Here is a 21,229-nt window from a genome sequence, read left to right as displayed (position 1 = left end):
AACCCCTGGTGCTGACCTGATTGGGTTTGGCTGCCCAGTGAGCGCTGAGGCTGCTCCAGCAATCTTTTTATGCCTCAGACTTGTGAGGGGCAGTTCTGGGCACGCAGTGGTTGGTCCTGCTCTTGTCCTGATCAAACCTTGCTGTCACCTCACAGGCAAGGGGAGCAAGGACTGAGCACCTGCTGCCAGACCCTAGTGTTATTTTGCCATTATCAGTTGCCTCCTCAAAATAACACATCTCCTATCAAGGCCCAGTCTGTTTAGAGACACCAACTGAACTGTTCAAAGAACAAATCCCACAGAACTGGAGTTTATCTCCATAAGTTTTTGTCCAAGTTTTACAGGATACTTCAAACAAGTGAATACTTGGAAGATGTCAACTGCTTCACTGGTGGTGAGCACTCTGGCTGTTCAAGGACCCTCATCTCCAGAGGGAGAGCAACATTCCAGCAGACTGAAGGTTCCTGAAGTTCCTGATGCTCTTTTTTTTTTTTTTTTTTTTTAAGGATTATGATACTTGCAGCTGAGAATTAACAGGCAAAGATCCTGTTTGTCCAGAGCTAAGGTGTCATTTTCCTTGAGGAGGAGCTTCTGACAGCATTTAAGATTTGCTGCTCACGCTGTTATCACACTGGGAGTTAATCCCTCCTCCACTGGGATGAAGAAATCGTCCCCCTTGGCTAATCCAAGTTGGATGGATAAGTGGAACAGCTCTGGACTGTACAGTGTCTTAGTGCCTTTGTGCTAGATGCCATTCTTGGAATTAAGGAGGAAGTTTGGGGTCACAAGGACTCAGCCTTGTGTCTCCAAATTACACCCCCTGCTCTGGGATTGGTGGTGAGGGACCTCATTGCTGCCTTTTACCTCAATTTACTTACGGCTCTGGAACTTCATCATTCAGCCACCCTTTCCTTTGGTGTTTCCTCATCCTTTTAATCCTATTGTGTATTTCTAGAGAGGAAATACTATGGTTGTCAGTGCATACATAAAGACAATAAATATTCTTTGGGAGAGAGGAGGAGGACGAGCCATTCCAGCTCCTCAGAGCCCTCACCACAGAGCAGGTTGGGGTGAACTCCATTCCCTGAGCAGCATCCAAGCCTCACAGGGAAAGGTGAGAGCAGGGAAATCCTTGGAGAGCTACAGGGAGTCCCTGCAGAGGTGCTGCCGGAGGAGGGGATCTCCTGCCTGGGGGTGTTCAAGTGCCCTTCCACCACTGAAGGATCTGGTGTCTGGAGCTGGTGGACACCAAACTTTGTGGAACAGTTGGACAAACCGACCTTGTTGCTAAACTACACAATTAACAGCATGATTTACAGGGTACAGCACAAGCTCCAGGCAGCCCTCTCCACAAAGTGTCTCTGGGAAGCAGAGTGATGGAAGATGTCCATTCCAGACCAGGGCAAAGCTGTACAATCAGTAACGTCTGATCCCTGCTGTGTTCCTACCACCTCCTCTTCACCTTGTTTTTCTCATTGCTCAACATTTGTTTTGCCAGAATAAGATGCTAATAAAATCACGCCTAGTTACCAAATTGGTTTTCAAGTGTTGCATTCCAATTATAAAAGCCTAATTCCTCCTTCCACCCACTGAACCTTTTTGGTATTAACAGGCTTTACTATGCAAAGTCATGCAGGGGCTGTTTCGTTTACAGTAATTAAATGAATGTCAATTGTTTTAGTTGTTTCTGAGGGAGAGTTCTACATGAGTATTAGCATGTTCTGCTAACCCTGACGTTCTGCACTTCAGGCCTGCTGCAAACCCTTGGGGGTTGACCACTGACCTGAGACTCCTACCCAGACATGCCAAGTGCATCTCAATGAGACTGAGCTCTTTTTCTCAGTTTCTATGGAACCAGCGGAGCGGAACTAATATAGCATCCGCATATAGATGAAAGAATGAAGAGGAAAAAGGGCTTTACAGCTAAATTAATTAAGCAGATGTACCTGTCTAATTAAAGATGCACTGTCCCTTTTGTACCCTAGCTGCAGTACAAACAGTATTTAAATACATTCTCTACCCATTTCATCTATCAAAATATTTAGTAGGAACGCTCAGATGAAGGTGATATTAGCAAGATGAGCTTCCCATGTATTATTAATAGAAGGGCTCCCAATTATGCATGAATGCTGCAACACATCTTCATAGCAATGGCAGAAAACCCAGCTGCCCAAGCAGTCACCAACCAGCACATTTGTAACAGGTAGGGCTGTTAAAGATGTCCTTGCCCAGCTGAACACAAGGGTTTGTGGCTGGCCCCTGTGCCTGGGAGCAGCCTCTGCCTGGTGCTACAGGCTGGAATTTCTCAGCTCAAGAGGCACCAGGGACTCAGATTGCTTGGATTTGGCTTTCTTAGGTTTCAAAGATATTTATTCTGAGACTTTCAGAGCTGCCCTCAAGGCTAGAAAGTCCAATTCCCATCCATCAACACCCCTCCCCTCCCAAAAGTATCGAAAATTCTGACTTTAAATTCTCAAAAAATAACACAATATCCCCATTGCCACCTGGACAAGCAGGGTCTTTCCACCTGAAGTTACACTACAGGAGCAAGAAGGAAACTTGGCCTGTACATTTTTCATTTCTCCATGTAGATTTAGACACACAGAGCCAAAGACAACAACAAAGACCCAAATCTATTGACAGCAACAGGACCAGAGGAGTCACCTAAACCCAAAAGCCTGTTCTCTCTGCCTGCACCTTCCCTGAGGATTCCAGGAGGAACCTGAAACACCTCCCCATGCCCTGGCAGGGGGAATTCATGCTCACACACAGGGGAGAAACAGAGGGAGACACAACAGAGGCATCCAGCCCAGTTCTCTGACCACAGCACAGATCACTCCCCTTTCTTACAGGCATTATGGATGTGTGTTTCCACAGCCAGAGTCTGAGACAGCCAGCAGGATTTCAGCAGAGATTTTCCAGGTAAAAAGTTTTCATTGCTGCCATATCCAGCCAGAGAAGGAAAAAAACCAGAAACCCTGGACACCAACATGCCCAGGCACAGCTCAGCCAGAGCAGCCACAGGCTGGGAGCTGTTACCCCAGGAAATGAGAATTTAGGGACCCACCTGCTCCTGCAGCTCGTTATGTCCTTGATTGGGTTCTGGAAGTGATGGAGCTGCAATCAGTTTTCCATGGCTCTGGGTATCCTCTCCAGCTGTTCTGAGTCTTTCTGCCCAGCAGAATGGGGATGGCCACTGCATCACCAGAGGGTTTGTCAGCACTTTTTAAACAATCTGAGTTACCAGGGGAGTGAAAACCTCTGCCCCCAACCTTGAACACTGGAGAAAGTTCACTGCAGAGCTGGGAGCTTTGTTTTTCTCTTTCCTTTAGGGTTAGCTTGAAGGGACAGAGGGAGGCAGGGAGTGCCTGGGTGGTTTTGGTGGAGAATTAAGACACAAACATATCTAACAGCTTTAATACTCCAAATTGGCTTCATGGGTCTTACACAGTGAAGACAAAACTATTCAGAAACAGAAAAAAAGTATTTGAATTAAACACAGGACTCCCCCAGCCACGATGTTTCATATCTTGCATCATGAAACAAAAGCCAAAAAACTTTCCCCTAAAGCCCAATTTCTTACCCTCTGTACTTCACTCAGCCTTGGTGAGCTTCAGATTTAGCACAGCTTGGCTGACTTCCCCCTCCCTGGTGATAACCTGCCACTTCAGCAACCAGACTGCAAATATTACAGGGAAAAAATTTAAAATCAACTCCTCCACAAATCATCCCTTTTAATTATAAACTTCTAGTGTTTTTTACACGGAAGGGGCTTAATGATACAGCTTTCTATGAACTCAAACATAACATAAGGGTCTTGATCAGCATTGACATAAAAGGCATCTTGGTAAAAATCCTCCAGGGCCTTGACATTGCTGTAATAGATGTTCAGGTGCTTCTTAATATTTTCTTCCTCATCTTTGGGGTTCTGCCTGAGCCGGGCCTGGATCTCTGGAGTGGGAGCTGGTCTGAACGTGGTGTGGTATCTGGAGAGGAGGAGAAATGCCACGGTTTCAGCTCAGCCTGAGGACACAGCAGCCACCTCTGCAGATGCTCCATGCTTTTATCTATCACAGCCCCTTGCCCTCTCTCTGCTCCAGGCTGGGGTTTTAAAACAAAGATTGGAAATTTCAGGGCAGGTAATCTGTCACTGCTGCCCTCAAGAACCCTGGATCCTCAAAGGCCAAGGGTTTCTCTGGAGGGGACACTGGTAATGTTTATCTACTCCACATAAGGAGACATTTCTATTACATTACCCAGTGCTCCAGGCTCAGAAGCATTTCCAGATCTTTTACTTGTAATCTTTGATTCCTGCCTTTAAAAAAGCATCTAAAAAACCTAACCTTAAACATAAACACAGCCCTGTGTCCAGCACTGTTGGGACCTGCCACTTAAACTGTGTTTAAGGCTCCCATGCATTTAATTGCTAACATCTTTATGTAGTAGCAGAAGGTAAAAAGAGGTTAATTCACCTGAGATAGGTTTTGTTTATTTTTGATTTTCCAAATGCCAGAATTTGGCTTCCCTCAATTCACAGTTGTGGCTTCCCTCAGTTACTTCAGCAGAAAAGAGGATTTTCATCCTCAGAGTCCTGTAGCAGTGCCACAGCCCAGCTCAGCTGACACCAAAGGAATTCTGATGATGTTCCTGCATTGCCCAAGGCTCCCAACAATCTCTAAAAGTTCCTTTGCAATCAAGTGTTTCAATTCCCTGTTAGAATTGGTAATCCTAACTCTGAATAAATATCCCCACTGCCCTAACACAAAACCAGCTCATCCCTCTTTCTGTACAGACAAATTTCCTGAAGTATTTTGGGATGGATGCAAAACCAAGGAGGGAGCAGAGTCTGTGTCTCTGCAGAGCTGCACCCAAGGATGTGGACACAGAGTTCATTCCACATGGGAATCATGTAGGGCACAGCTGAAGGCCACCCCTGCCCTGCAGCCAGAGGGGCAGGCTTTACACATGCCAAGGATTAGACACAGCACCTGAAAGAATTCAATTCACGGAGCATTTGTGAGCAACAAACCCCAGAGTGTGGGAGAGGGAAGCATGTGAACTGGAGCAGATACTGAACAGCCTAATCCTAATGATAAGAAATGCAAAGATGTGGGAATGATTTGCTTCAGCCTGCTCCTTTCTGCTGAACAACCACATTTCTCATTACTAAAGCAAAGAGAGCAGTTACAGCAAATCACTGCTGCTGTCACAAGTTAATGCTGCACCTCGAGTGAGATGTCTGAATAATCATCCATCACTCTGGGACAAATCCACTCTTTATGGCCTTAATCTTTGAGGGTTCAGGATTTGTCTTTGATGCAACAGGATGCGCTCAGCCTTTAGAAAAGCAAAATGAGGGTTTAAAATTTATATGTGGGGAATCATAAAACCAGGCCACAAGTGAAGTTGTGAACACATGCCAACACCAGCAGGTATTTGGGAAGATAGATTTATTTGTGACTTGTTCCCTGGAAATCAAGGGTGGAGAAGGCAGGAGAGCTGAAGGTCACTGGTGAGACAAGGGGCTGTGACACCAGTGAGATGAACCGACCTTACAGTGACTCAGTGACTCAAAGGGAGTTTGCTCTACTGAGCAGGAAACACATTAACACCTCCCAGCAGACAGGACCATCACAGGAGCCTGGGAAGTAAAATGCAGCAAGTTTTCCATTTTCCCCAGCTGGGAAGCCTTCAAAATTCCCATGGGAATGTCTGAAAACCATCTGCATTTAGGCTAGGTTTCAGACATCTTCTCTCAGCATTATTTTCCCAACCAATGGAGTTACCATTAAAATGTCAGATCTGAGCTATTTGCTGCTGTAGATTTCAGGCACCAGGATTTAAAAGCCCCTGTTCTGAGGAGCTGCTGCAGCAGGAAGGTGGGCTGGTGCTTCAGGAGCTATGAAAGTTTTAACTTTGCTTTTAAGGAATCCCTAAGCAGGAGTAGAGCATTCCTGAGCTCCTTAGATTCCTAAGAAGCCGATTTGGTGCTTTCATCTCCTTGGCAGTCAGAAAAATGTTAGACATGAGCCAGGAGTGCTCACCTCTCCCCAGTGACAGGATCAGTCCTCCGCTGGGACAGGCGCTCCATGATGGACTCGTAGGGGAGATGAAAGAAGAACACCCTGTGGAGAACACAATTAAGTGCATTAACATCCTGAGAACATCACTTGTGACCTTCAGAGTGGGACTTAATCCTCACCAAAGAAAGAGCAGTCGTGGCAGTGACAGTCCCCCCCAAACCTGCAGAGTCACAAACGTGAGCACAGGATTTCTGCACAGCCTCTCCTCATGTTTTGTTTGGTCTGCAGGCTCAGCAAGGCAGGAGCTCTCTGGCACAGGTCTGTGTGTGCTGGGTGCTCTGACAGCTCAGGGTGGGGCAATTGCAGCTGGAGCCTCTCTCAGTCTGTCCCAGCCTGCTCACCCCCCAGAACTTCCCTCCCAACTTCTCCAGATCCACTTCCCAACCCACCCAGCAAACAGAATCACAAGGACATGACCCCAGAGGTAAATAAAAACCTCTGCTGTTCCTGTCAAGGACAGAGAAAGAGCTTGGCTGCCAGAATTATGCATCTCCCCAGTGCCCATGAGGGGGATTTTCCTCTTGCTGCTTCAGTCCACTTCCACTCCTTTTGCCCTTGTCTCCCCCCAGAGCGAGTCCTCTGCTCTCCCACTCCTGCCCTGCATCCTTCAAGGCAGGATGAGTGGTAGGACAGAACACAGGCCCCATGATGCTGCTGACAATTCCCTGTGCCCCCCATCAGCACTGCCAGGGCACGGGGAGCAGCTCAGCACGGCTGGGCCTTGCTGGTGACACTGCTAAAAGGAAATATTAATGCTGAATGCTTCATTTGAAGACCAGAATGTGCAATTCCCATGGAGCCTGAGCGAGTGAGAGCTGCACAGCATCTCAGAGGGGCAGCCCCACGGTGTCACTGGGGTGGGCCCCACACCAGGAACAGCTTTCACTGGGGGCTGGAGCAGGGCTTGCCAACCCATTTCACAGAGATGACACAAACCCCCTTACGTGGATGAAGGATGCAGAACCAGAAAACAACACGCCCCACATGCACCCAGACACATCCCACTGTTGCATATAAACTGCTGTGCCCATCCCACATTGATTCCTTGTCTTTTTGGTTCATTATAGTGCTCCTGTTAATTTTAGATTTGTGTTCCAAAGCTCCTCAGCAGAAAATTCTTGACAAACTGCTGAGCGAGAGCAGACATGAATCCCCCGTCCCCCAGCTATTGGAGACTGGAGCAGATCTGCACAAAGATCACATTTAACAATTAGCTCAGAACAAAATAAAAAATAAGGCTCCCTTTGAACCTATGAATATAATTTTTCCCAGTGAAGCAGAAGCTGAAGGCTGTAAATACATCTTTCTTCACAACACACCTTCTCCTGCTGCTGCCTTCAAGGCCAGGCTTCCTGTTTTCATTTTTGTCTGCTTCTCACAGGAGATACTGCGTGGTTTAGACATTCACCAAAGGAACATTTTACACTGACTGGGTGGGATCAGACCAGATGAAAGGCTGAGCTTTACCTTGGCATGCACATAGCAGATTACTAGAATCCTTTGTAGGATTTAAAGTTATGAAAATCATCTCTCTTTTCAAATGTTTACAGATAATGACTTCTATTCACACTGTGGTAACAAAATAACAGCCGGGAATAAAACATTCAAGATCTTGGAGATTCCAAAGACAGGAAAAGAACAACAGTTTCAACACTCTTTTATCCCTTACACTCTTAACATTTTGTTTTTCTTTGTTTCTGTTGCCCAACAATGGCACAAAAACGTGATTGTCAGAGCAGGTAACATCTGATGATATGTCTCAAGATGAATATTCTAGTAGAGAGGAACAACATTTATACAGTCATGATAATTGATATGGCTTCCTATTATATCCTGAGATAAACAAACCCACTGAAGGATTATAACCTGGCATATCAAGAAAGCTTGTCGTAATTCATAGTTAGGAACACGAAAAGTATTATGGTATTTGAAACAGAAGAGCCTAAAAAACTCCACTTAAAAAGCTGCCAACAAAATGAACTCTGAAAGCCTTGTCTGAGACTCCCTTCTTTTCCAAACAAGATGCTGCTTATTATCCAGTCTGGTGTCACCATTAAAGAGGAGTGGAGGGGAAGATGTGGGAGGGTGCAGACATCCCTGCTAATATGGATTTTTTTTTTTTCCCCCACGTGCACTGTGTAACAGCACACACAGAATTCACTGTACAGCAGCACAAACTCCCAGTCCAAGGGTCCTTCCAGTGGAAGGTGGGATGCCTTACCCTGCCACTCCACACATCTCCCACAGATAAGGGAGAACAACACTCCCCCAGGGCTGTCAGTTTAAAATTGTTCAGAAGCAGGGTAAAAAAAAAAAAAAAGATGAAGGGGAAAAACACTGACAGAACTGCAGTCTAGACTTAAAATACTTCCAATTAGAAAGCTTTATTACCATTTGGAAGGATACATACCCCACACAGTCTATTAGGCAGCCCCAGGAGGTTTACTCACAGGAGTAAAGCCTGCTTACGTGGATGCAGGCTGGGGAGTGTTAGCTTTGGCTATCTGATACATCTCCTGCAGCTCCTCAAGGCACTTGTGAGCAACATTTGCCCTCTGTCCCTTGCCCAGGCTCCTGTGACTCTGCTCACATAATAAAGCTGACCCTCCAACTGCCCAGGTAACACATTTGATGGATTTCTCTTGGAAATCCTCGTCACACAGAGGGCTGCACCCATGACCTTGATCCAGCAGCAACTGGAGCAACTCCCTGCAAGTACTGGATTCCTCTCCAAGCAGAGCTTGGCCCCTTCCACACAGCGGGTGTGGTTTTCTCACATAAATGCATCCCTGTAAAGCTCACTTTAGGAATCAGCCAGGCTTTTGTATGTTGTAATGTCACAACTCCTATCAAGGGGAAATATGAAACAGATGTCATCAGAATTGGTAGACAGGGAGGAGAGGAAACACAGCCTCATATCAAAGTACACGACATTACCCTGCTGGATTAGCATCCAGCACAGCTCCTCACAGCTCCCAGCTCAGCTGCAGGAGGGGACTGGTGTCAGTCAGCAGCAAGGGGAGGGGAGGGCTGGCCAGAGGGGCACCAGGAATCCTCACTCCTGTGCCACAGGGTCAGAACCCACCTGTGGGCAACCAAAAATCGCTGGCATCCAGTTGGAGACTGTGGGGGAAACTTGGTGCAGCCTCTGAGGTCTCTGAGGACAAACATCCCCCTGACTCCCATTGAGTGAAACCAGAGATTCCTAAGCACAGCTCTGTCCTCTCTCCTTTGTTCCATCTCCCAGGAGAGGCATATGTGGGAAAAGGTCCAGTCCTGTCAGCTTTTATAGATGATAAAACTGTGAACACAAATGTTAAAAGGCACAAAAAATCTGTGTGTCAGAATCCTGCCTCTTCCTCACTGTACTTGACATCATTTATCTAATCTAGTGCAGCTTCCAGATACATTAGAGAGATTAAATTCCAACAAATTAATAATGATGATGACACCTTCACTGTGTACCCAGTCAAATGAGAACTTGCTGCCTTTGGATGGTGATGAAATGTATTCCAGCCCTAGCAGCTGGAATGTAACTCTGTTTTCCTAGCAGCCATCTGGCATTCCAGGAGAGTATTCCAGCCACTTCTGGCTGCTGACTGTTCAGACAGTGTCATCTCAGAGCCTGGAGGTCACCAGGGCATCCTGGTGCTTCCCCTGGTAAATAGAGGAGGAGAGGGAAGAGGAGGGGTGGCAGGGGTGTTATTTCACCCTGGATTGTGAGACAGGATTTTTGGAAAAATGTGTCCCAACCACACCATAAGTGAAGGATTTGTGACCTACACAACAGCATTCAGCTAATCCTGAGCTGCATTTGTTCCAGATGGCAACCAACCCACTTAATCCAAGTTATTAACAACTGGCAGTGCTCAGTGCTGTCCTCACAAGAATTTATGTGGTGGTGGTTTTCTTTTTCTGGATATAACCACACTGACTTCCAACACCTCTAAGGGAAAGATTTTGAGTGTTGCTGTAAGAGAAGCAGGTGTGCCTGAATCCTGGAATGCTGTGCTAGGGAATAAGGAATGCTCCTGCTAAGGACAGTCCCTTTCCAGGATGGCTCCACTGCCCTGCCAGCTGCCTTCACATCTCCAGAGAGCTGAAGCTCTGCCTGGGAGCCAGGTCCTGTCATTTAAGCACATCTGCTTCATGAGGCTGACCTAGATGGATCCAGATGTTGGCTGTTCTAGACCTGAGCTATTTACTTAGGTCAGATTCTCATCCTTGGCATTTCCCATTGCTTGGAGTTGCTCTGCATTGACACTGGGGGAGTGGAGCCCAAAGCCAAGCCCTTTTTATAGAACTGTTGTCAGTGAAATCAGATCATACCATGAAATCAAATCCATACCTTGTTTTCATTTAAGGATGTAAGGACAACACAACAGGATATCTGAGCCAGGATCCTGATTCCTACCTGGCTTTTAAAACAGAGACTTCTGACTTGCTTGTGGCTATACCAGGGCCAGGTCAAGCTTTGCAACAAAGTTTGGATGCTTGAATTAAAACAAAAATACACCACCAGCCAATACTGGGCCACTTTTAATGCAGCTTTTAAACTTTTGAGTTGAAGCTGCAACTTTAAAAATAGTAAGTTATTAATCTTTCCCTTATTTTCTTGACTCCTATATATCTTCTCTGTCGCAGGCAGGTACCAGCTGCCATATTCCCATTCTTCATGCTCTGCACTCTGCAAAAAAAAAGAGGCCCCTGCTGGCCAATTCTTGTTTAAAATTGTGCATAATTGATAGTGGCAAATCTACCCCAGCTGTGTCTAAAACCTCTCCAGGGGCAAGAAAAACACTCTCTGTGACTGTCATTAAGTACTAAATTAGCAAGTGCTCCTGGCAGTTTACAACGTACCACATCAGTCTGCTTAAAAAAAAAAAAAAGAAAAAAAGAAAAGAAAAAAAAGTGAAGATCAGATGCCTGTGTGATGTCAAAGTTACAGCAAACTTTGCTGCCAGAACTTTGACAGACCCTCAGCTAAATCAGAGCAAAAAGAACAGGAAGGAGAGAGTGAAAGAAAGAGAGAGGAAGAAACAAAAAGTTATCTCCTTTTCCAGGCAGACAAATAGAAAACGTCAAATTCAAGGCTACAAATAATTGTGCCTTTCATGAGGCACAGAACATCTTACTCCATATGGAGATATCAACAGTGCTCCTGATGCTATGGCACAATTCTTCATGGAAAACAACTCTCCTGGAGGACTCTGTTCTGGCAATGCAACAGCTACAAGTTCTGTAATTGAAACATAAAGCTGAGAAAGAGCTGAGGTTGAAGTGTAAGGATGCAGAAGGTCCTAAAAGGCCACCACAGGTACAGTCCTTGTGTGATCCCTGGCACAAACACAAGCTCCTCCCTTGGGTTCACAAAGGAGCCAAAGCAGGTGGGGAAGGAAATCACAGAGTTCTCACAAATGCACGGAAAAGCCTTGGGGGAATCATGGACTGAAGTGGCAGAGGGACAAAACCATCTCTAAAAACTGTCCTAAAACTCTCATTGTTATAACTGACTGTATTATTAGCTTTTAAAACTTTCAAAAAGTGCACAAAACTGTACAAACTTCTGGATTTTACAAGCAGAAAGGAGCTTGATGGCAGCTTTGGTCAGGGTACAAAAATTATCAGCATTGCAAAAAGGTCTTTTCCTTGGGTAGCACCACTGAGTGATCACAACATGACAAATCAAGTTAGTGGTCCAACTTGACAGGTATGAGAAGGTTCAGATTTGAACCCAAGTACCTAATTCCAGATAAAACCTTAACTATTTTATCTTTGTTGACTTTCCAGCCAGGGATACTGACTTGGATCAATCAATTCCTCTAAAGAACATCCCCTGTCCTATGGCATAAAGACACCTTGAACCTGAAACCTTGGCTAAGCCTCTTCTCAAGCACCATGGCCCAGACACAGGATGCCAAGCATGTTACATTTCCACAACCACATTCTGCATCCCCAATCCTCCTCTTAAAAATGAAAACTGTTTACACAGATCCCACCTACCTTCTCCCAAGGCTTGCTCAGGGTTCAGTGCAGCTCTCACCAGGTGTTTTGCCCATGGGTAAGCAGACTACAAAGGCTCTGCTGAGGCTGCACCCCTGACTCGACATGAATCACAGTTTATTCCCTACCCTAAATAGTCCTCCTGCATGTCTCTGCAATGGATAAAATGATCTTTATCTCTTATTTATGGAAGGAGCTGTTGGGACGTTTTATTCACTGATTTCTTTCAAACTCTGGGATATCTTCTGATGAAAGATGCTTGATTCTATTTTGGGAAGTAATTTCACCCTCTAGGTTTCAACCATAAGGGAAAATACACTGCATAAACACTAAAACAGGTTAATCAGCACAAGTGTTTTGCTCATTGAGCTCTTACAACGATTCATGGCATGAGAAGCTATTTCCAGACCCTGGATCTTTTCAAATGGATGCATTTCTGTCGAATAACTACAAAAGGCAGCTAAGTGGGGCACTATTCCCAGGACATGGCTGCTGGCCAGGGGAGTGAGTGAACAACACCCTTTGTGGTTGCAAATGTTCATCCCCTCAGCAGCAGCGCAGAGTTTTGACTCTGGTAGATGTTTTCCACTCCCCAGCTGGATGAGCTGGGCTCCACCAGCCCAGACAGCTGAGGTGACAGGGTCCCTCCTGTGTCCCACCCCAGCAGCCTGGTGGCTCAGCAGTGTCCCAGCAGGTGCCACACCAGCTCCCACAGAGGGAACAGGCACTGACACAGCAATGGACTGGTGCACGGATTCACAGCAGCAAGGAACCCCAGGCCTTTGGGCAGCCAGAGCCCTTCCATGGGCTGCAGGACTTGGGGCTGTGCAAACATTACAGAGCACAGTGAGAGGCACACAGAGAGAGCAAATGTGCTCGTAGGAGTGGCTTCAATGCATTTTTAAAGCTTCTTTTGAGGAGGCAACATTAACTCTTTCTGTGTGTAATCAGTGGCTTGGATGCATTAATACCTGCATTCAAAACTGCTTTACATTTCTCTCCTCATTTCTATTCTTTGCCTCCTCCTTACTCTCAGCTGTTATTCCAGCATCTTTGCATTCCCCCTGGAGTTCATTCCAGCGGTGCTTTATGAATCACAGAATAAGATGGCAGCCAGCAGTGCTTTAGAGAAGTGTGGCTGGACGATTTCTGCCCTGCACAAGGTTAATCAAACCCCTTCTCAGATAATCCACAGCCCCTGCAGCCCAGAGGCCCCAGGTCAGGAACCTGAACCCTCTCCCCAAAATGCAGGCGTGTTTCCTCAGATCCCTGCAACCCTGCAATAATTAGATTCTGCAAAGCAAATGTGGAGCAGAGCAACAACTCCAGGGTTAAGCACCAGCAAACTCATCTCAGGACTGATGCCTTTGCTACCTGTCTGCAGCTTGGCACCAGCACCTCCTGCTCCTAACAAGGGTAAAACCTATACTCTTCTTCCTGATTAAATAAACAGAACCAAATTTACAGTAAATGATGTTTAACCCCCACCTCCAACATTTAAACACTAACTTTTGTCATTAGTAAGATATTTGGTACGTAAAAAACAAATAAAAGAACTGACATACACCTAAAAAGTGTATGATTTGGGGGCAAGGGGAGGGAATAAAAGAATGGATTATAATGTGTCATTTTATATATGTGTCAAAGGAAACCAATTTCATAATAGGGAATAAAAATTCCCTGTTTAAATACTGTCAAATAAATCCTCAAATGTAATAGGGTTCACTTGTGGGGAAAGGAAAACTAAATCTGATTAAATATTAATGTGGCGTAGTATTAATTAAGAGAGAAAAAAGTCCATCAAGAGAACCCCAATATGTTTACTGTGTCCCCAGGAAGCTGGAAAATTTCACAATCAAGTGTGTAAATGTTCTAAAAAAGGGTCCTGAATATTTTATGAATATTTGTCATAAAACAGAAATAATAACCACTGTGCAGAGCTATTAGAATTAATATTTATGCTGCCCGCCATGAAATATTCATGGGGACAGAGAAAGGGGGGCCCGTAAGACAAGAATTAATTTACATTGGGCTTGGTTTACCCGCTGGCTTGATGTTTAAAGACGGCTTGACAAGGCTCCATATGAATCCGTCAGTCACTTGCAGCGGTAGGTGGGGTGAAGGCAGGGGGAGGCGGGGAGGGGGAGCGGGTCCAGGCTGCTGACAGCTCACAGATTGAGTTTCTGACAGCCCTTAAAAAATCTAAACGGCCCCCCACCTTTTTTTCCTTCTTCCATTGCCCAAGGCGCTCTGTACTGCCACCGTTCATCCGATCTCCCCTTCCATCTGCTGAAATTAAGGAATTAATGAGCGCTATACACTTTACAGCAGGCCCCAGGAATGTTTACTGGTGATTAAATTATAATGCAGCCGAGCTGTATAATTCATGAACCAATTAAAGGAAGTGTTAGTTGATTTGATGGGATGAGGACGTACAAAAAGCATTTAACTAATAGGGAACCGTGGGCTGCCGGGCGCTTTGGCTTTCTCGGATTACGCGGCTAATTGCTCTGCTTTATAGGGCTGTCACAGATAGCCATACATATTTCATTGTTCTCAAATACTTCAATTGTTTGCTTTCGTGTTGCTGCTGTAATATGTAGAAGCCCAGCCAAACTTCAGTGTAGTTAAAGCACTACTCTGCAAAAGCAGGTTGCTCTGGGAGGAGGGAGGGACGAGAGGGGCACGAGGAGAAGGCTGGCTGAAAAGGAGTAACTTAAAGCCTCAGAGTTAAATGTCACTCAGCAATTACATGATTAAAAGGTGCAACATATGATAGTCTTTTGTTTTACAACTTTTTGGACACTAATATTCTATGCTGACTTCACCGTGGAGAAAATATTGGTGTGCTGAGCTGCTTTTTGTTTTGCTAATACTGAGGAGAGAACGAGGAAGGTGGAGAGGAAAGTGTATTAGAAAAATCCAGCAAGGAAGAGCGAGATTGCTGTGGTTATCAAGAATAACACATTGTGTTTAAACTTGGGTGGTTTGATATTCTAAAACACACGAGAGATGAAGGAGGTTGATTTCCCATCCGGGAGAACGCTCGGTGTCTAATTCAGGGAGCTGCTGAGTCGTGCGAGCTGCTCATCCCAACAACTCCAGTTTGCTGCACAAGGAATGGGGGAATTTGCCATTCCTGCTGTTTCACAAAGCACTCCCCCACAGCTGACAGGCCACAGGGTTTGATGAAACAGATTCTCTGGATTTGAAGGGGCCTATCAGTTTTGACTCCTCAGTCAAAACAGGCATGTTCTTCCAGCAGTGAAATCCCCAGCCCCTATCCAGAGGTATTGCAGAAGAATTTAGGTACCATCAGATAAACATCTCACACAGGCACTATTTTGTGGTTAGACCCTGGAACCTACTGAGTAAACAACAAGCTGGGTGAATACTGGGTTTCTTTAACTCAGTGATGAAGACTGCAGACCTCCATGTGTCCCTGGCAAAGTGTTTTGTCACCCACCTGAGGAACTCTGTGGTAAATCCTGACCTGTCTAATTTGGAGCTTTCCATTCCAAAGTGTTGTGCAAAAACCAGCTCAGCAACTTCCAAGATAAGTTATTATGTAAAGTTTATAATCTGGTTCATCCCTTTCCCTGCACCTGTTCCCTCCAGGATTTGGGTTTGGAAAGCAATCCCTATGGAGAGCCCTCCACCAGAAATCCAGATGTCTTTGCAAGCCAGCAGGTGTTCAGCAAGAGACCTACATTCAGTGAATGGTTACTTTTCTCTAAAAAGCAGAGCAAACCTAAGTGACCCCAGAAAGAAGGAGCTGCACATCCCATTTCCCAGGGCAACACTCAGATTAGCAGGCTCAGGGCAATCTGGGTGGGAAAAAAATTGGGGTGCTAAAGAAAAAAGATTTCTCATATAGCTTGACACTGATGTTAAAAAGCATGCAAATTAAAAAAAATATTTTAAATAATTCCCTTTTTTCAGAACTACCATGTATTGATAGTTTGTCCCCAGTTTCTGGGTTAAGTGACGCAAAACTTTGGCTTAGTTTAACAGGTAGGCTCTGAAATAAGGGAGAGTGACACCAGTCACACAGCAGGAAAACTTGTCATCAACCCTCTGGGAGGCTGAGTAAAATGGAAATTGGATTGCCTGCTCTAGAAAATAGAAAGATTAAATTGTCTGAGAAATAAAGTTAATCCTAAACTCACCTAAGTGGGCAGTGCCTCGGCTGTGAAATCTGACTTTCCAGATCATCATGGGGACAGTCCTACACACTACATGTGATCGTGGGGGGCTCTGAAGTACCCATTGCAGCATTAAATACATCTGCAATTTGGTAAAACCCATTCAATTACGTTTCTGACATTCAGCACCTGGGACAGCAACAAAGAGCGTTGGTTTGAACAAAAGTGCTCGTGCAAACCGAGCTCAGACTCTGTCCCAGGAACTGTGAGCAGCACTGTGGGCATTACATGGCAGAAAAGCAGAGGTGAGAGCAGGCTCAGGAATCACTCTGTGCCAATGATTGCTAACAGGAAACGTCAGAACTTGGCAATGTCAAGGAATCAGAGGCACTGCAGAAAGTATTTTCTTTGTGTCTTTTGAAGTGCCCTGGATACAATCAATCATACAGAAAAAAACTCCTGTATTTCAGTTCAATGTGGAAAGGGCTATTTGCATTTCAATATGTTCAACTTATCCTGCCAATAAAAACATGGAATCATGAAGAAGAGATCAGGCCACTGGAGTGAAAAACAAGAGATGACATCCTGCAGACCTTTCAGATAAAACAACTTCTTGTTTGTAACATTTCTGTTGACGTCCCAATACTTCTGAATGATTGGGTTTTCAAATGAGATCAGTCAGCATGCAAATAAGGAAACAGGATCAAGACATCTCCCATATCTGATTGGATAGAGAAATTATCAAAAGACCCTTTTTTCATATCAAATTTCCATCACAAAAGGTCAAACTTTCAACTCCCATTATTTTTGCTAACTGCATTTCACTGTGCCAGCCAGCTCATCGCTGCTGCTGTTTTCAGAGGAAAAACAGAGAAGTAACAAATGATTCCATCTTCTCCCACATCTGTCAGACAGGATGGACAAACATTTTTTAATCTTATTCAATTTTTCTCTATAGCCCTAAAAATCCTTGCAGCCAAAACTTCCTTTCTAACCTGATTAGCTATTCCTAGGTTGCTTTTATTTTTCTTACAGGTTCTCTTCTTATTTTCTAGCCCACAGACTGACAGAGCACCAGCTGTGTTGCCAGAATGTTTTGTTCTACAATTTGGCCATTTAAAACACTTTTTGATGTGTGCTTTCCTAAAATATATGTCCCTGTGTTGTCTGGCTGGACTGCTGCCTAAATACACAAGTAATGGATGTTCCAGAAATGGCCCAAGACTCAAAACACTCAACTCACACAAACTCAGAGGAGCAGCTCAGCACCCCGAGGTGCCATCCACTGCTTTTCAAGTTTAAAGCTGAATTTTGAACAGCAGGGATAGCAAGTGGGGCAAGCACAAGAAAAATGGATTCATTAGTAAATTGGCAGGACTCGATGTATTCGTCCCATAAAAATTCTCCCTCACCATGATTATCATTGCAACATATATAAGTCATCAGATCTGTACCTAGAGGTTTCTGTTACTCTGATTTTCTCTGTTGTTCTTATTACTCAACAACTAAATGCTTCACAAAGCCATTTCCTACAGAAATATTTATGTTCCCAAATGTTTATTGGCCCCTCTATCATGATCAAGCTTTTATGAGCACTCTATACAGAACTCTGAATTAAATACATAATTCCTGCTCTATCAGATCTGTGTTTGTCTATTCCACATAGCCAGGCACTGTGGTGAACCACAGAACACCTTGCAGAAAATCTAATTTATATGGTAAAGATATTTCTATCCACACTGACTGTGTGGGCTGGTGATTACAGGAAGCTAATGAGGACGAGGAGGATGGAGGGTTTAAATTCCACTAAAGGCTTTTATTCATTGTGCTGGTTGTCCTGAACAACCTCTTCCAGTGATTTCTACACAGCCACAGGCTCTGAACCATCACAGCCTGGAAGGAGATGGGGGAAATGTCACACAAATGCTTCTGACTTGCTCCACATCACACAGGTGAGCACAGCAGCTCAGCTACATGGAACAATCAACCCTCAACCCCTGGAATCTGCTCTGAGCCAGGACCACTGAACAGCTCAGATCAGGAGCTGTTCCCCCAGATTACTTCCTTCATCTCTGATTTTCCATTTTTCTTCTCTTCTCCTGTTGACCAGCAGTGCCTGTGGTGATTTGTCAACGTCTCTATGCAGCAATTAAAGTTCTGGCCTCTCTTCCAACATCACATCAATGTTCTCAGCTCCTTGGTGCCCAACAAATGCCACATGCAGAACACAGGGAAACCTTTTGCACATAAATTCTTGGGAATGGCTGGAGCTGTGCCAGGGGAGGTTTAGGTGGGAATTAGGAAAAGGTTCTGCCCCCAGAGGGTGGTGGGGCACTGAGCAGGCTCCACAGGGAATGGCACCCCAGAGGTCCAGGAGAATTTGGACAACAGGGACATGGTGGGATTGTTGAGGTGTCTGTGCAGGGTCAGGAGTTGGGCTCCCTGATCCCTGTGGGTCCCTTCCAGCTCAAGATATTTTATGATTCTATGAAAATAACAGTGAATACAATTTATCTGTAAGTCTCTGCTCTTCACAAGTCTATTACTATTGACACACTAATTATCAGGCCACTTAGATGGATCAAAAGTCATTATCTGAAAGGTTAAAATCTGTAGTGTTCTCTTTTTTTTTCCTGAGACATGTCTGGTCAAAGGAATTTTGAGGATGAGCTGAGGATTTCAGTCACTAGGTAAGGTCTGGAGCTCATGGGATTTAATAATGGGCTCTTCAGAGCAGATGAAGAAAATATAAAAGATCTGCTGGCTGGAAACTATATTTGACATTCAGATACATTCATGACTGAGGTGTGGGATTCTAATAATGAGTAACTGCATAGGAAGTTATTCACTCTTGGATTGATTGCACAGGCAACTTTTAAACAGAGTGATTTCTCCCCCAAAAGATACTCTAGTTCAAACAAGACTCTGACTGTACCTGTTGTGAATTACAATGTGTTTGGAATTAATCAGACAGAATCTGGCGTTTAACAAAAAAGAAAGAGATGGATTTTTCTTCTTAGAACTGTTTTAAATGAAGACTCCTGTTCCTTAAAAGGCCCACCCACTATGCATAACTGTTTGTACACAGAAATAAACTGAAGGAAAGGGCACTGACCTCCACTTGCAGCTTGCACATACCAAGAAAATGTGAAAAGCTGAATGTTTATATTATTTGCCCACTAATATAACACAGAATCCTGCCTAACACCATAATGAAAACCACCTTTTACAAAATCAAATCCTCTGGTTCCTCCGAGGGCAAAGCTTCCAGGTTACCCAACAATCAAGAATTTTCCAAATGCACAGTTCAGACAACCACACAAACCCAGCAGCACACAGACTCTGTGCACCTTGTAAGAACGAGGAATATTCACAAACATCAGCCCTTTGCAGGATGCTTTTTAAGGGCAGGGAGGAAACCAGAACAAGTTTTTGTGTTGGCTTCCAGGAGGGAGCTTACACTGCCATTACCATAAATCACCCCAGAACATCCACAGTATTTCATTAAAAAAAATACTGCAGCTTCCTTCAGAAGCACTGCCACTTGCCATTTCTTTGAGGTAATCAGATAGCTGTTAATTAATAAAACTGTCAGGTGAATCGTCCTGCTCTGGTCATCATTATCCATTCTGTAACAGAATCTTGCTCTCATCACTGCTATCCACCCCATAGCTTCCAGCTCAATTAACTTAATGCTATGCAAATGAGAGGCTCCCCTCATCATTAGCTTATAGCCCACAAATGTTAATAACATAATTGGGCCTTCAACAGGGTAATTAGACACGATTTCTTCCATTAGTCTTACAAGGCTAATTATTCTTGATAGGAGAATAATTATTCTTGATAGGAGAGAGGGGATGAGTCCCAGTGCTGCATGCAAAGAGGGGCATCTGGTTAAAGCAAATATAGACAAAACATCAACAAGGTAAAACAACAGTTGAGATCCAGAGCAGGGTCAGGTAGGGATGGGGTGAAGGAAGATACCATCAGGAGAAACTTAGGAACCACAGGAGAAAAGAAATCCTACAAGACAAGAAACAAACCCAAATATCCAGCCTGATGCTGGAGCTCTCCTGCCCTCAGCAGTGAAACAAGGTGATGCTTAATAAAGCTAAAGATGCCCCTCAAGCTTTTGCAGACAGGGCAGTTGGGAAGCTGAGCTGGTCAAAATTCCCAGGTTTGAGATGCAAATGTGCAGCCACAGAGAAGAACTGAATTAAGAACTGAATTCATTCCTCCACTTCCCAGGTCATTGTGTCCAACCATTTCTCCTGCCACCACTGGGCTGGCTGTGTTGGATCACAACATTTTTCTGAGCAACACCTACTTGCTGTCAGAACCAGAGGAAATGGTCTCAAGTTGAGCCAAAGGAAGTTTAGATAGTAGGAAAAAAATTCTTCAGGGAAAAGGTGTTCAGGCATTGGAACAGGCTGCCTAGGGAAGTGCTCAATGTACTCAAAAATATGTGGATGTGGCACTTGAGGATGTGGTTTAGTGGTGAACACCACGGTGGTGCTGGGTGGAAGGTTGGACTTGATGATTTTAAAGATCTTTTTCCAACCTTCAGGATTCTGTGATTCTAATTACAAAACTGGAGCACACTGATTTTTTTTAATAGTCACAAAGTACAATGCATGTCAGTAATTTATTCACAGAAAAGTAATAAAAACCTGGATTCAGTGTAATGGACTGGCAGTAATATTTCTAACAAAAAAAGCAATAATATTTCTAACAAAAACTTGGCAGCAAGTTTCCAAATTTAAATTAAATTTTGGCTGAGGGAATGAAAGCTAAGGAGTTGTTCCCGTGCCAGTTAAACCTGTGCGTCCATGGAGGTTAGAAATGTACAACTGGAGACTGAATTCTGTGAGAAAAATGGATTTTCAAAAGGAGAAAGAAAACTTTACAGAAATATGGCAGGTTCTCCACACTTAGCTTTGACAGCTCAGGGTCTTGCTGCAAAGTGTTTAAACAAAAAAGTAAAAGTAAAGACTGAAC

General features: G+C 44.5%; 1 protein-coding gene across 2 annotated transcripts in view; it reads right to left on the bottom strand.

The window, feature by feature from the left end:
• Positions 1-3,717: 3,717 nt before the first annotated feature.
• Positions 3,718-21,229, bottom strand: part of AK8 (adenylate kinase 8) — a 66,308-nt gene continuing 48,796 nt past the window's right edge. For both annotated transcript variants that reach the window (XM_053961793.1, XM_053961794.1), the window contains 2 exons: positions 6,045-6,125; positions 3,718-3,986 (listed from right to left, as the gene is read on the bottom strand). In XM_053961793.1, the coding sequence (XP_053817768.1) occupies positions 3,749-3,986; positions 6,045-6,125 (319 nt within the window). In that variant the 3' untranslated portion in view covers positions 3,718-3,748. The remainder of the gene's footprint in view (positions 3,987-6,044; positions 6,126-21,229) is intronic.

This window comes from Vidua chalybeata, chromosome 21, assembly GCF_026979565.1.
Source record: "Vidua chalybeata isolate OUT-0048 chromosome 21, bVidCha1 merged haplotype, whole genome shotgun sequence".
NCBI lineage: Eukaryota > Metazoa > Chordata > Aves > Passeriformes > Viduidae > Vidua > Vidua chalybeata.
This window is presented reverse-complemented; position numbering and strand designations above follow the sequence as displayed.